Source organism: Varroa destructor, unplaced genomic scaffold, assembly GCF_002443255.2.
Source record: "Varroa destructor unplaced genomic scaffold, Vdes_3.0 BEIS01000006.1, whole genome shotgun sequence".
NCBI classification, from domain to species: Eukaryota; Metazoa; Arthropoda; class Arachnida; order Mesostigmata; family Varroidae; genus Varroa; species Varroa destructor.
Window position 1 is genome coordinate 9,071,412 of NW_019211459.1, and position 17,058 is coordinate 9,088,469.

The following is a 17,058-nucleotide window of genomic DNA, read 5'->3' on the forward strand; positions in this document are numbered from 1 at the left end:
GGAACTCTTCATAGATAATGGACAGCTAGGAAGGTAATGAGGACGAGACTAGAACGGCAAAAAAACGAACGTAGTTACGAATGATGATATGCCTCGTTACTAAATACGCTAATAACGCGTGCATGCGAGCGGAAACTACGTAAAATAGTAGTCGCCAAATCTGGCGCAATTTTCAAATCCGTAACGGATTGAACCAGCCATCTTAAACTGACTTCTTTTATCTCTACCTGATTAAGCGTCTCTATGAGTATACTGATAACAAAGGGTTGAATCTAGCATGTATACACATAATGAACACACAGTGGTATCTAAAGCTGAACGAGCGAGCTCGATAAAGATTCTGTAGCGATAGATATTACGGGCTGAGGATTTTGAGGGATATATTTCAAAAGCATTACAGATCTGGCTATGTGGGACGGCATGCTGAGAGCTTCACAGTACAATTCATTCAATTCAATTCAATTCATGGGAAATTCATTCAAGACGCTATAAACGCTTATACATAGAGGGAAGAAGCAGAGCTGTAAGTGAAAAAAAGCACACAAATATGTATTGGTTGTTGATTTTTTATACTTTTTTTTTTATATGATCATCGTCAATCATGAACACCACAATCTACGGCGTCACCATTATCACTTTATAATAATTTAAGATTATAGTAGTATTGTAATCATAAGATATTATCATCGTCGATATCTCTATAGAATAATCGAACGGCAGCATCCATAAGAATAACTATAATATCCATATGTTGACATATTGTATTTTTGTTTTCTGTGGAAACACGATCGAAACATATTTTCCATTTAAAAACTCTATCCTGTTTACTTCGATTGTAAGCTCAATTTTCGTGTTCGGAGACATTATGCACGACACGTTTCAGAGCGAACAAAACCATGAGTCCGGTAGTTCACGCTTAGTCTTGTTTATCTAGACGATATCACTCTCATTTGAAGTTCGGCGATGCTCTAGGGAACGATATCCATTTTCCCTAGAATCGAATAGGTCTATCGAACGCTTTACACAGAATGCTCGATGATAGTTCATTCACACAATAATTATGTACATTTATCATATACACAACATCGGCGGCCAGCTCTTTTCGGCGATAGAGGTGTGCTTTTATAAATTAGGTCTACTTATGTTTATTATTGTTGAAACTCCTTTTTTTTTTTTTCCACTGTTTATCACACCCGTTACCGACGAGGAAGTCTAATAGCATTGCCCTTTTAAGTTCATATTTGCATCATTTAGTATCTACCAAAGCACGTTCATGATTAATGACATCCTTATTGAAGACGACGGGATGCATCTGCTTTGGAACTGTTGAAAACGCAACACCCAGCGGAGCAAATGAGATCCCTTATCACTCAGCAAATATCTAGGGCCGGCTAATTGACCCCTTATCAGTCACCAAATATCGAAAACTACGGACGGATTTTTGCAAGCATTGCGATATGTTTTCAGTTATCTAGAGGTGCTTTAAAGTAGCATGACCGACAATGTATTCCTCACTATAGGTTGATGTATATAACAAGTCCATTCTAATAGTATTCTTTTTTAGAGTAATAAGTATTCTTGTTACTTTATTATTAATTATTTGTTATATATTTACTTGTCTTGTACATATTTAGATTATTTATTATAACTAGACATTTAACCGGTGCAGCATTTCGAGACCTTGAAATGTTGGGTTTCAAATGACAAAACGTAAATAAAAAACAATAATATCAGCGTATTAGTAACAATAACATACTGAAGGGACCATTAAAGCGCTTACTCAAAATCGAGGTAGGGACGATTTTCAAAGCGCACATCGTCGTACAGTTTGTCAGGCCTCCTGTCAGGCCTCCTATATCGCTGTGAGAACATTGGCGACAACAGAAATAACCGCCTAGTTTATATAGGGGAGATAATTTTAGATGCAGTATATTCATCTTTTTCCCGTCGTAATACCAAAAAATGTTTAACAGAACCCAATGGTCAATTCGGACTTACTGATCCAGCTAATTGGCTATACTAGCAACGATACCGAATCTTTCCTCAGTCGCAGCTAAGTGACAAAACGGTGGAGAGTATAATGGTTTCAGTGGACCCCTATATTTGTCAATTTCAACCCATGTCGACTTGTCCCTCTACTTTATATAACTTTATTACATATGATATGTGTATCCTTCCCCGCAAACATTAAACCACCGCTATCGGATTGAGTTCCTTATCATAAACTGTGCGTGTACTATAGAGTTGTCGTCTTTTCCTATATATTTTTCCTAGTAATGATATTTTCTTTTAGTTGCGCGTATGTCTACGTGGTTGTACAAGACAGAACGACGTCATACAAAAAATAACAGCGGCGCAACAACTTTTGACGCTGCCGCACTTTTTTCCGCAGGCCATACTGAAACTGTATCGGCCGGCAAATGTCTGTCAAAAATTGCAGAGAGAGAGAGAGAGAGAGAGAGAGAGAGAAAGCGTTCTACAAAGTCTAGTAGCAGCACGGTAGCTAGCTCACCAGGCGACCAAAGTAATAACAATATCAACGCCAAATAATAGCCATTGTATGCTAGTAATCGTAATGGTGACATCAGACCTATGCACATCGACACACCCGCACAGGTACAGACTCACTCCTAGATACCCCCTCCCTTGCACCTTCGGATCGCTGACCGCCGCTATGCTACGGTAAGATCCCTTTTGAAAAACGCAGCTAGTAATAATGCGACTGTCCTGCCAAAGCAAAATAGCGAAAAACAATATGGCCATTTAAATCCCGCTTAGTTTGAAAGAGTTTGAAGAAGTGACAGACTCACGTTCGCTTGGCGCACGGTTGTGCGTCTGTAGGACAGACTCGACTGAGGTGACTGCCGCTTGGCAGGAAAAACTGATTTATGCATGACCCTATAATATATCAGTCGGTCAAACTCCATCATATATATATATGGAAGAATTCAGCACAATCAATTGATGTCGTATCGCTGACACAATGACATTTATGTCATAGGAAAAAATATACTTTAATACTAAAGACTACTACTATTATTATTACCTCTACAGAAGATTATTACTTGAAGAATTCTCACAGTATTATGAATGTATTCCAAATCCACTGGAGGACACGAACATCTCGTAAATGTTCAAAGGACGGGTACAGGTTTGTGCATTATAGAGTTATAGTGATGATGGTGCTGTGGTAGAGTTGAAAAGCCGGGGACTGCGGTAGCGGATTATGAACGATATGAAACGTGCATTGACTTTGTACATTCAATAGGGGACTACAGACACCCAAGACACTTTTGCTAAACTTTCTTTAAGTTTAGCAAAGGTAGTTGTCGTTATTGTCCGAATTCAACAACGAAGGCAAGCGACGAAGGATGATCAATGGAGGTTTTGATAAATGGACACACTGAAAGGTATTTCCGACCCAACTCATCGACCTGTATGAATTCGATCAGTGGAATTGAAGCGATTTGCAGTCCCTTATTTCTCATGGTCTAGCAGCAGAAGAAGAACACCGCGAGAAAGATCGTAAAAAATGTACTTAGTTCTATGTAATGAGTATACGAAATATGGGGCATTTAGTTGTATATTCGGTTTGATATAGGTATAATGATATGGGGAATCTTTGTTAGTGTAAATACAAAATGAAGGCAAGAGTGCTTTGAGCAATGTAAGCAAAATGTTTAAACAACGATTAACGCTAGAACAACACTGTTAGACGGTGCTAGTGATTGGGTCCGACTGGCGAAAAGGAAACCACTAAAAATTCATGTAGATCTTCGGGAGACAGCACGCCATGATAGTGATAAACAAATGCGACTATTTGTAAAAACCTCTCCAGGTCTGCCCATAGTTTGAACTGACGTGTGAAGGTAACCTGTGAACCAGACAAAATATGTTCGGCCCTGTTCTACTCTAGGGCTAACCAGCTCATATAAAAAAAACTAGGCAAACACATCTCTTTCTCTAAATCGACAGCTTTGTCTCCTCCAGAATCTCTCACTGTTTTAATGGGGCCTTCATCTCATATATGCCTCTCTTCGACACCACTTTACCCAAATAGACGAAAACATCTTGTGTATTGATCTTAATCGTCTCTTTAATTTGTCCACAAATGTCTTCCTTTGCGCTCTAAACTTTTGGCTGGCTATAGTAAGCGGTTGTTGGAGTCTTCTTTCTTTCTATCTCTACCTGTCGCCCAATCTACAGCCATCATAGAACCATTCATGTGAGCATATTTCGAATCCGCAATTGGATTGGCTTTATACGATAGCATCTAACAACTCAGCAGCTATAGGCGAACGATTGGCGTAAACGTTAGCCTTAGATGCGCCGACCACTTGTGTGGCGTGGAAATCTATACACAGTAAATATGTATACACAAAACGACCGCTCGGTCGCTTGTCCATTAATCCTTCAACCTGTCACACAATGGTATCGTATGATTAAGAATAAAAGTCGATTTCTAATTGCGTCCAACTGAGCATCGCCGGTTAATTAATTGTACTGTTTCTTGTTGGCCCTTAGCAAACACTAGCGTGTGCTGTTCTGTCGAAAAAAATATGTGTATTGATGACATTGCCACCAGACTTGATCATGGTCGATCAGCTGGGGGAACAACAATCCAAAGGGTCACACAGATATGTATCTCGCCTTTTTCTTCTAAATCCTTTTCTCGTGATGATGGTCGTTGGTTCCAGCTAGAATATCCGGCTTGTTTGGCGGCGGTGGCCGAAATGTTCCTGGCGCTCCTGTAGCTTCGAGTCTCGTCACGTAGATGTGGTCCTGGCTAGTGTCATCAATCTTAGCTCCACTACCCCACCCGCGATTGAGGTAGAGCTCCTTGATCTGCTGGGAGGTGGCACACCGGGGCGGGATAGCCGGCGGCGTGTGATTGCTTTGGCTGCCGGTCGTTGGCTCTCCTGAAGTCCTCAGCTTGAGGACGGGTTGAGCCACCTGCTTTAGCTTATTACGTTCAGCCTGCTGTTGTTGCGCCTTCTTAAACATTCCCTCTGTAACGTCAGGTGGACCCTCGAGTGGTCGTAGCCACGTCTGCTGTTTGGGCTCGTCATTTTCACGGCCCGGTGCACGGTGCTCCGAGTTTCTGTGTCGGAGCGGCTTGGACGGCGTGGTCGGAAGACTTATCGAGGAGGTGTTCTGGTTTCTAGGCAGAGTCGACGACAGGAAAATTGTTCGAGGCTTGGGTTTTGGGTTGTCTCTCGGCTGACTCGGTCGGTCCGATGGGGCGTTGCTAACCTGCTTAGTATCGCCGGCAAACGACAACGCACCCCCACTAACAGTAGCTCCACCAGTTGTAGGAGCGCCGCGTGTTGCACCCGCCTCACCGGGCTCTTCTTCGCCGCTATCCGGATTCGATTCTTCACTCTCTGAATAGTACACTGTCTGATCTGGCATCACGGAATTGCGTTCGATATCACTCTCTGAGTGCTGCTTGGCGTTGGCGTGCTCCTGAAGTTTCTTTAGCCAGTTCAGCATGTCGCCATGATCAGATGCGGCGAGAGTGAACGTAACTGTGGGATGCTCGAGTTTGAACGCAAATCTGCTAGCGCTACACTCTGGAGCTGACTGTACCGAAAAGCCTGGTAAAAATATTAGACTCGCGGCACGGGCCTCGTGCCGACTCTTAAATAGGTAGAGGTAGGAGCTCTTCAGCATAGCCCATCGTTTATGCCACTTTTTCGGGCAGCTTCGCGGCCGAACAAAAAGCCAGCCATGTCGATCTGCAGGTAGAAGAGACTCGCTGGACACTACGCGACTAGCAAAAATTTTCTTAAGTGGTGAAGGAAGATTTGGACTGGGTGGAACATGTGGAACAGTTAACTTCCGAAACTCCATCTTGGTATGCTTTAGCGGTGGCGTGAGCAAGCGGCGTGTAGTCGCTGGGTCGATTGCCGGCGATTGCTGACCGTGGCACGGATCATGAGAGATACTCCGAGTGACGTGATCTTTCACCGCTTTTTTGCACTTGTGCTGGCCACTTGAAGAACCGTCGACGGTGGGGCCATCAACCAGATCTTCGAAGCTCACTGGGGCCTTACTCACTGTAGGCGATGCCCCTGAGACAGTGGCTCGCCTTTGGATGGTCGTGCGGCGGTTCTTGACCTGCGATCGTAATCGGGATACAACATTTTGATCGGAAGTAGCCTTGTCTTCGGGGGGTAAAAAGGCGTCGTCATCAGCCTCTACTTCTCGTAGCACCCGTGGACTTGACGGTTCGGGTTCAAGGTTGCTAGGAAAACCCTCTTCGGGAATGTTAAGCTGTTGTTTTTCATAGCCAATTTTATTTACAGGTATTTTGTACGGTTTGAGGCAAATAATTTGCCCAAGCAAATTGGAATGACGCGGCCGCTTTTTCAATGTCAAAGTTACCTCGGTCTTACGATCCTGTAGTATGTACGTCAGATGATCGAGGCTCCAGCCGAGTACGGTTTGGTAATTTACCTGGACAATTTCGTCACCCTCCTCAACTTTTGCGCAAAGCTGCACTGGACTCTGGTATTTGACGCTGCCGACAATATGTACACCGCTGTATTTCGACGTGATCTGCATCCCCCAGTCATCATCTTTGGCCGACTTCTTCGCCGTGACGACGTCAAGGGATGCGGGCTGTATTATCAACGAGTCTGAATATTCCTGTACGATGAAGTCACTTAGCTCGGCCAGGCAGAGACATTTCTGCTTGATAAACTCTAATGGGTTATCGGCGAAATGATCACGCTGCGCTGTCGAGGCGAGCTCAAGCGAGAGCTGAAGTACAGTCTTTCTGATCTTGAAATACTTGTCCTGACCCTTGAATGGTGGGCGATCAATCCACGAAATGAACTGCTTCACGGCCACGATTAGTTCCGAGGCCGCAGCCAAAATCTCCGTATTGACTTTCTTTGCCTGTGAGTCGCTCTGGCCCGTCAAAATTTGGACCTGGATTTCATTGTGAAGGCTGCGAGCATGACAGCCCACTTTGAGGGCCAACGACTGCAGGTTCTCCGTGATAAGATTGTAGTGTAACTGCCGTAGGTGATTAACGGCCTCGAGTATTAGTTCCTGGTGGCCGATTTTCGTAATGTTTAGCTTGCCGAGATCGTCCGGCCCGAGCGTCAGTAAGTGATGCCCGTCGATTCGGTTATTCAAGAAAAAGTGTACGTACGGAATGATCATGTTGTCGAGACCGCGCAGCCAGTCGGCAACATGCTCGGGACTCCATTCAGCAATGTTTATGTACGCCATCGCTTATTGTTTTTCGTACACGTCAGCCTTCGACGGAAAGAGTATTAGTACACTTCGAGACAGTGCACGCGATAATGCACTCAGCGAAGATTTCGTTCACCTCTGGCAGAGGGGTCAGTTAACACACCACGTCGGAACGTCACACACACACACTAGTCGGGCTTTCTTCGCTCCTGTGTAACAATGTGAAAATCATGTGCACACATCAATATGAGCATCGTATGCCTAGTAACAAAAACGTTACGGACGCAAGCAGTGTACAATATTCGATCATCTATCCAGCGCTTTTTCGCTAATTGCCCCACCGCTGTGTCCCACGCTACTCAGGCTAGCGTTCCGCCGCGGTTCCACCGTTTTGGTAACTGGTGCAATCGATATTATCCAAGGAATCGACGGCGCCTTGGTAACAACAACCGCGGCATCATTGTCACCACCGCTGCTACGAGCTCTTATGATACTACACTGTACTAAATTTGTAGGTTCTCTTCCTTCTCACGCATTCACGCATAAGTGACATGACGAGCAAGAGAGAGACTATAACAAAAAAAAAAAAAGAGAGCAAAAACAGCTACAGCGACGGTGGCGGAAGCGGTGGCAGTAGTTTCCTCGGGAATTTTCTTGTCATCAATTTGGTTTCTCCGTCGAGTACCTTGCTAATGTAAGTTAGTACCCCTTGGGGCAACCGCATCACCACATCGCGTGTCGCTGTACACGATAAGAATCCTTGGCTAGAGCGGGCAGGTAACTCCCGCAACTTCGACCAGTAAAGGCACGGACGAACACAAACCCACACAATAGTAATAAGATCCGATTGTAACAGGAACACGAGCGTAAACTGAATAACACGACAAGGTAACTTAATTAAGACACAAACTTGTCAACTTCACTTTTTGTTACTACTTCACTGTTACCGCTTGCCTGACGATAGCATGGAATGTGTAATAGTATGGCGCTAGTAACCCGTCGCACATCAAGACGTAACTTCCGTTAAAAGGTTTTTCTGATCTGGAATTAAAATATTTTGGTAGCCAGAGATGATTTGCCGTAGTCGGTGTCAATAGGCACTGTGATTGTAGAACTATAGTCAGGCGCGACAGTGAAGTAGGCGTACCTTTATTTTGTGCTGTCAGACTGCTACCTACTATTTAACAGCACTAAGGTGACCATTACCGCCGGCTAGACTCTTTCTAGGTACGCAAATCGCTATTGAAAGCAACCTAGATTAATAAAGTAAGCCCGCAAGAGCCCCTCGACGCAACGCAGCCAGCGATGCTCTGACGATGTAGCTCATGGGGGCAGCAGCAACAACTCACGACGCTCCTCGGGTTCGGGGCGAGCCGCCGGAGCTACTGGGAGAGAGTAGACACACCAACAGGTTGACTTGGCTAGCGCCGACCACAGTGCGGACAAGTTGCGCTGCCCGCCAAAATTCAAACTCGCTTCGCCTATTGCTCTTCGAGTCCCGCAAAAATAGAAACTATTAAGAGATGAAGCTTTGTCTGAGAGCAGATGAGTCCAGCTGTTGTATAAAAAAAAAAAAACAATAGATGGACAAAATATAACATAACGGAGATCCCTAAATATGATTACTCCATACTGATCTTTAAGGGGATAGCTAAGTCGATTTATTTATTCCTTAACTCGTTAAAAACGTTTTTTCGCAGACGCTTGACTTCAAGTGCCTTGCAACGTCCGGCTATAATGCCCGAAGAGACTCTAAAAGGCACCTTAGCTTGAGAGTCTCCCATGAAAAATTATAATGCCGAATCACCAAGTGCGAGTTCGGCGCCATTATATGTATACTCCTTACGATAACTTCTCACTATGAAGATATTTTCTTTGACAGATAAAACTCGCTGAACTTATTGGCACGTGCAAGCCCTTAGCTTATTTTATGCACATATATAGGTTACTCAAATGTCTTTGGAAGCGGGCAATTGAAACAAAAAAGCCATCATCTTATTGCAGGTTCCTAGTTAGTTTTAGTTATATTTACTCATGCCCGAAAGCTCTTTTTTTTTTTACTGCATTTTGTAGGCCAACCTGATACTGTCCTCAAATCTGAAATATAGATAATGCGAATCTAAAGTAAATATTACGCTGCTTTTTTCAGCAAAAAGCAGCCAGATTGGAGACCGGCATCTCTAATTTGTAGTAAGCTAACCAGTCAACTGTAGATCTGAGAAGCTGCGTTTCAATGTGCTAAAATGATAAAATTTTAGATTATTGATTAATTGTAATAATACAACAAACTATTACGGCAGATGCTTAGGCTTGTTCGTGTGCCTTAGGTGTTTATATAATTAAACGCTAGGCAGAAATCTGATCGATTTGCGAGCATCCTGCGACATTATAATTACGCATTTTTGCAAAGAGCAAATTTTCGGCCAAGCAAATATTTTCGATCCGCGCCTATACTGAATTGAAATTAGCGTACTCTCATAGATAAATGTGACATCCTGGTATAGATTCATTTTACACTGCATATGATCCTATTTCAGATGTACTAATGGTATGATCCTTCTTCGACAGCTAGATAATGCGATACTTGTCAAAGGCATGCTTCACAAACCTTACCGTTATAGCATTTTCGGTACATGTAAAACGGTAGCGTGTGGCCCCTTAAATTGCATTTATCACTACAAAAATTGATCTTATTGCCCTTTAGTCCATGATTATGTACTCCAGCGTTGCCGAAGTCCTATTTATCTGATCAATGAGCTTACATGATGCTATATCATGTAAAAACACGAAAACACTATTTTATGGATGTCCTATGTGATTTTCTTTGTGGTTAAATTCTTGCAGGCCTTTCCTTGTTGTTTGTGAAGGAAGCTATACTGAAGGAATATTAACTTGCCAGAGTTTACAACGTTTTATTTTCTTAGATTAACTTGGCAAACTAAAAACTAATAAACATTTATTAACTGCGTTTTCTATAGCTAAAGTGTTTTAGGCATTTGACTTTATAATATACGTATATTGGAAAGACGAAATTTCATCGTCTACGAAAAACGTCTTTATGGCAGCCGTCCGCTATTCGAAGTATCGCCAATTTGAATAATTATTACCTGAGTTTTATAAAAGTACATATTAGTTTAAGCCACGTTTTTAACCTACAGCTTTCCAAAATTAATTTATAACGGTTAGATACACTAACGACAAAAGTATATCTTATTCCCCGACAAAGAAGAACCAGTAATATCATGTGAAACATGAAAAGAAATCCGAAAATGAGCAGCCTCTGGGGCTGATTGCTCAGACCCAGGTAATTAAAATAAGATCCGTCATATCGCAGACGTAATCTGTTCGCCTACTAAGCTTAGGGACATATCAGATGATTCTAGGTTCGGGACGAAGCGTTGACACAGTCCATTTCGTGATAGAAGTCAGTGATCTAAAGCAATGGTTAGCGCCTCATGTGGAACTCGAAATCTTATTTATTTACTATATGTAATTCAATTATTTAAAATGAGGCCGAACAATGCCAAATACATAATTATCATGCCTAGCGTGAATGCATAAATATGCAGAAAAAAGAAACGTTACGGCTTGTGACATTTTTAGATCTTCCATAACCTATTTGCATTCACACCATTTTTGAACATGGTGACGCCTATCATAGATCATCGTTGAACAAACGATGCATCTGAATATAAATAGCTCACAACGACGCCGAGCGTCTCTTGCATCCACCCCAGTCCAAACAACAACATATAATAGTTATGCAGAGACGAACGAGAACCATGCTCAGCGCATAGACAGCGCATCCTTCGGATACCAAGTCCCGGATATAGCGACTCATCGTTTGCTCTCGACACGTCATTGCATTGATGCAACATGGCCGCAAGCTTGTCACTGTGCCATAATAAGCAGGGAGTAGAACTGATATAAAAGAGAAAAAGAGGATCGCACCGGGAAAGGAGCCCTGATCATTTGGCCACTCCGATACTTGTGCGATTGACCGGTACGATGACGATAGACAGATCTATACACCCAATAGACGATGCTATGGTAGCAAAAGAGAAATGATCAGGTACTTCCCTCATCACCAAGAAACGATTGTTCGGTAGCCTTTTGGCAAGCGACAAGATTGCCCTTTGTCGAATCCTAAAGAGGGCCAATTCTTTGTTTGCCCATCTCTTTTCAGTCTTACCTGTCACTGTTATTGCTACTTTCGCTGTGACCGTGCGCAGACAGAGGCTCATTTTCAGTAGCTCAGAGCATGCGGCACAAAGAAGGCGGCTGAGTTGCGCTGAGTTGGATGGGGTCTTCTGCAGTGTTGATGTCTTTAGATCCTTTACAGTGTCTGAGACAACTGGCACCATGTAGAAAAGCAAAACCGTGCGGAGAAACGAACGAATGGTAAATAATGGCAATTTCCCTTTTTCTGCTTTTTTCTGAGGAAAAAGGTGGCGATGAGTGAGCGTTCAGCACTAGGTGCCAGAACTACGCGCCTCTACAGAGGTTACAGAAGATCGTATTGCCAAGTGTGTGTTGATCCTTCGGAATCCGTCGAGATGACGATGCCACAGGAGAGGAGCAGCCGCTGTGACTTCCACCGTCGACAGAAGCTAGCAAGCAAAATAGAATAAAACTAAGAAGGAGGCCAGGCCGCAGGTAGCTACACCAAATCATTTCTACGGACCGCCAGGATACGGGTTCGCTGATCGGTAAAGATGCTTAGTCTATTCTAAAGACCATCACCGTATGCCGTCGTGGTCAATACCGTCATTATTTTGATCAGCTATAACATCATGTACCACAGAAGAAGAAGAAGACGACAATGAATAGATTCAAACGTAGGCTGAGGTTTTTGAAATGGAAAGTTGGTCCGTATAATAAACAGAATCGTTGTGATCGGCCCCTGCAGGCGGCCATGTGTAGGCCCACTGATTCGAAAACAGCTATACTGCAAATATAGTGTCCGGATGGAAATAACTCGTTTTTCAATTACCTAATTTTTCTATGTCCAAATGTAGAAAAACATTTCTATTTGCGTGGCAGAGCTTACTCTACAAAATATGAGCGGTCCGTAGATAGCTATTCGTAAGAATACACGAAAATCATTTATCAAATCTCTCTAAGAGAATACTAAAAGATGTTGCCATTAAAATGGTTTGGCGCTGAACAGATACTCAGAGAAATTGTGGTACTCGAGCAAAATTCGAGTTCTACGTTAAGAACGACTGACAACAGGAAAATAAAATAAAATGAGAAGAGCAACAGGTAATTCGTTCAAATAATAATGAGATAGTATGTGCAGTACGGTTACAATGTTAATAATTCAAGAGATCGTAATAACTGGGTACGTTTCTTTGCGTGATTACAAATGGTAATGTCTGCCGGTACATTATCTCACTCAGGCGACGACCACGGCGGTAACACGGTGGATTTCGTGCCATTTCTTCAGCTCTTGCATTAACGACTTCTTCCGCCCAGAGTCTCTGTAAGAATGTAGCTCAGGGGGCAGCAGATGCGCTTCCAGTCGATCTAAAGGTTTGCGCAAGAATGTCGTAAATCCCCAGTGAATGGCATTCACTGCCGCTTCTTCTGAACAGCGAACCGTTTGCCCCTCACCATTCCCGCAACTTAGTTGGAGCGCAAATATTAATTAATATGTTAAACGGCTATCTCATATATCGAAGACTGCGTAAGTACACGCGTTCCTAGAGATTTGGGTCATCACAGCATCCAAATTAAGTTGAATCTCCGTATGGAGTTTATTTTATTTACGGACGACTGCTAAATGTTTCTATTAAGGGAATATACCGATACAGTACTACGGACACGGCAGCACATACGCGGCGCTGTCCTACACTTCGGTGGATTAATAAAGAGAAAGAACTGAAAAGGAAAACTCTGGAGTTACTTGACTTGAATGCAAGCGCTGATGCAGACCTGCGTAACGCAGCTATAAGCTTAAAATATTTCGAGAAGTGGCTTTAAAGGATTTGAAAATTAAGCTTTTTGAAAGGATCTCAGCTCGAGGCAAGGTTACAACGGTCAAAAGGTGGACGCTGAAATAGAAACTGGCAAGTTTCAAGATGGCATACTACCACTATAAGCTCTAACGTCTATAACGGAAAAAGTAAATTAAGTTTGCTCGAAAAAGGCATATACTTGCCGACTACCGCAGGCGCTAAAAGGCCTAGCAAAATCGTCTCGATAACGCAACAATATAGAAGTAAATCACGGCGGGGCCATAACTATTTTGTTCCTCATAATAAACGAGCTTGGAAAGCAAGAAACAATTTCAAATGCATGACAAATTTCACGCTGTAATACTGAGTCCACTCTGCAGTCACGTCAGTCACGTTACTGCTTATCACCAAGGTGAACAACAGTCACCAAATCATTTCGCAGTAACGACTAATGCTTGCCCTCTTTATTTTAACCACAATACCGGGCTTATAGAAAAAAAACAAACAGTTGACCATTCATGATAGAACCTTTTTTTTTTTTCTTCTTTTTAAGTTCTTTAAGCTGAATTCTGGGTGGCACAGTCTAACCATCCCAGGGACTCCTTCAGAACGCTCACATAAGCGTTGTAAGATTGCAGTCGAGCATAGTATGGCGCCAACGAGGCATTCGTCGTTCTGCTCGACGCTGTGTCATTACTTAGAAAACAATGCTTGAAGTTCTTATTCATCTAATTTTCGATATTTTAACACTGACCCTTGTCGTTTGGAGTAATTGTTCCCTTCACTAATTATTTTTAATCTTCCTAACAACGCTATTGTATTGTCATACGCGGCCTTCATCTGTCTCGCAATTTGCTCTTATCCGCTTAGTTGTAGGATTAAGCTTTTCACTAATGTACCTACAGGTCCTTCTAGTAGTTATCTGATGGAAACCAGTACCGCATCGCTATTTTACGGTGACGTGATAGCAGCCATTATCAGTAACGAACTCGTTGAAAACTCTAATTCGTTATTATCGGCGCTCATCTTCGACGCTAAACTATGCTTCTCATATCCATTCATCAGCTTTTGGCATCGATCAAAAGCAAACCAAGGCAGGTGTCACAGATGTACCTTTTTTTTTTTTCAGGACATTCATTTTCTACTGACCGCGCAACGAAACTACAAAAGGCATATCAAGAGATAGATGAAAACGCTTTTTTTTTTTTTTTTTTTTTTTCGAATAGCGTCTATGATACAAAACAAGCAAACAGTGGAGAGTTTAACCAGAAAAAAATCTCGGAAATTATGCGTAAACCTAGTACGTTTTACATGGGGCAGCCGGTCACAGTTGCAGTTCTGCTCCTAATTGGACTCCCAAGCTGCGACTGACTTTTCTTGCGCTAAGAGTTTCATCGAAGGTTCTGCAATTTGAGACGAGTCACCATCGGCGATTTAGATCCATGGGGGTGTAGATTCAATGAGTTCATTCTTCAGAAACATTAAGTGATAATTCAGTTGTATGACACGTGTTTATAGTGCCTATGCTTACAGACGCTGAAACCACCGAAAAATAAAAACTCCATAGTTTACGCGCTGCTTATATGCTCTATGTTGTAAAATCTCTATTAGATGTCGATGAAAATTATAATTTTGAAGTAGTGAGCGGGCAAAGTCATATGTATTCGACAATTAGCAACCGAGCGTGCATAACCTATTAGGCCTATTCAGGTCGATCCGGAAATGTGTCGTTCTAATGTAAACTTGAAACGCTCTCGCCCTTTGACAATAGAAAGTAGCCGGAATTAGCTTGTGTGCAGCAATAAACACGTGGTCCTTCTATAATCTATACGGCTTCAATAGTAATAATCGTACTCAGTGACTGATGATGCTATGCTAATGATATTTAGGTCTCAATGCGAAACGGGACAGACGTGCCTAGAATATTCAGATTCTCTACTCTATCTAGAATAAACTATTTGAATCAAACGCGTTCTTTTATAACGTGAAACTCACAGTTTTTAAAAATTTCCAAATGATACACTTTACGTGTTCCACTAGTTTTAACGTGACAATTCAAGGGACAGTCTTACCAAGAAGAGAACTTTATGCTTCACTTAAATATAGCTTAGCAGTGAAAATCACAAACGCATATCATTAGATCAGGAACTCCATTATAAACTTTAATTAAAAAAAAACGTCTGCCTTCGTCAACGATTACGTAGTAAATACTTAGTTTATTGCTAGGAGACTTCTATAAGAGGGGGATTGTCCTCGACAAGGAAAATTATGTAGGACAGATGGGAATTTCGTTCTCCAATCTTGGAGCATGTGGATTCCTGATAAGACGCCCACTAATATTTTACTAGAAGTACCATTTGTATATTGTAACAATAAATATTCAAGGAAATTACTATTTGTTTCGAATCTTTAAAAGTAGTAAAAATAGTTGTTGTGCAGTACAGTCAACTGGTTTTTGTTACCTCCCTGACTTTAGCCACGCAGAGAACTGTCCATTGAGGCCTTCGAAGGTGATTTTACGCAATTTAGTTATTTAAGTATTATAATCCATGCTCGGAAATTTTTCACAGCCCGCAAGCTGTGAGATGTTAACAACGATTAGCAAACGTAAGGGTCTAGCGTGCATCTCGTCGCTATAGTACAATATTTGCGAAAGTTACCAACTTGCGGAAGTTCTCTGGTGTCGAATCTGGAAAAGCCATCCAAAATCCTATATTAAAATATTGTTAAAATTAATTGATTGAACTCCACGAAGGTACAAACATGACTAGCCTTCCTTATTTGAGATGGGTAAAATCTATTAAAAATGGGCAAGACTAGAAGCTCTGTTGTCAGACGCGCTAATATATAACCTAAGACAGACCTCCGATTCTGTGTTCAATGTGAGCTTCAAGCACTAACTTATAGTTAGTTCTGGATGTTGTAAAAGACCTTTCCATAATTGGCATGCTAAAAAACAAAGGTGGTTCAGTGCAAATAAATGTAATGTATGTCGATTACAAAGTTCCAATCAGCAATAGTCCTATTTTCAACTAGAAACACAGCCGTCCAAGCCGAGAAGGTTATCTCTATCAAATTTTATTGACTAAATCTTGCCTGGATTACAGTATTAACGTCATTCTAATCAAACACATGTCCTCTTCTAACTAGTTAGTCAAGTAGAAATAATAACTGTGATACGCAATCAAAACCCACATATCCGTTACATAGAGCCTAAAATACCTTAATTAATATGCCGCTTATGAGACAGCGCTTCTTCAGTATGTTAAAATGTAGCTCTCGTCCTGCTTTACTGTAGTCCTGAATAATGAATAATAAACCGTCACATTTTTATTTAGTGGTGTCTTATTTACTACTACTGTGAGAATGTGTGAGTGGCTATAGTCGGTTCACCTATCGCCATAAAACTTAGCGACGCTAGGATCCCGTGAGGAAAACTTTACTCCTTTGATTAAACTTGACTTTTTACAGGCAGATAGTTTCCTCAATAGGTCATGCCAGTCCAGCACAAATAATCAGGGAGTGGCAATACCAAAAATGTTGGTACAAACTTAATTCTCTTCAAGATGTAGGATGAGATAAGATGTATAACACTGTTTGAAAAAGCACTTTATATAGGATGTTTGGTTTTGAATTACCTACATTACCCCTTTGGGTAAATGATCTCATTAAAAAACACTATTATTATGATCAAAGCAGCAATATTACCCGAAAAGGACCAGTCGACTGCAAAATGCAAAACAAAAAAGCACCGTTATACACGCAACGCTTCTACCGCAGAAATCTACCGCGTTGCTTGGGGCGTTGTTACAATTAAACGTTTAACGTGCGCGTTATATTTCGCATCCACGCAGCCTCCATATGACTATCATCGTGGTAAAGGCAACGACCT

The 17,058-nt window shown here is 42.0% G+C and overlaps 1 protein-coding gene across 1 annotated transcript; it reads right to left on the bottom strand.

Annotated features, from left to right (window-relative positions):
* Window positions 1-550: 550 nt before the first annotated feature.
* On the bottom strand, window positions 551-8,593 carry LOC111252979 (CNK3/IPCEF1 fusion protein-like). Its single transcript, XM_022811705.2, has one exon. The coding sequence runs from the start codon at window positions 7,240-7,242 to the stop codon at window positions 4,660-4,662; it is 2,583 nt and encodes an 860-aa protein (XP_022667440.1). The 5' UTR covers window positions 7,243-8,593; the 3' UTR covers window positions 551-4,659.
* Between the last annotated feature and the right edge of the window lie 8,465 nt (window positions 8,594-17,058).

Bases quoted from the DNA above. Each gene is read 5' to 3' on its own strand.
- LOC111252979 (XM_022811705.2), bottom strand. From the start codon at position 7,242: ATGGCGTACATAAACATTGCTGAATGGAGTCCCGAGCATGTTGCCGAC.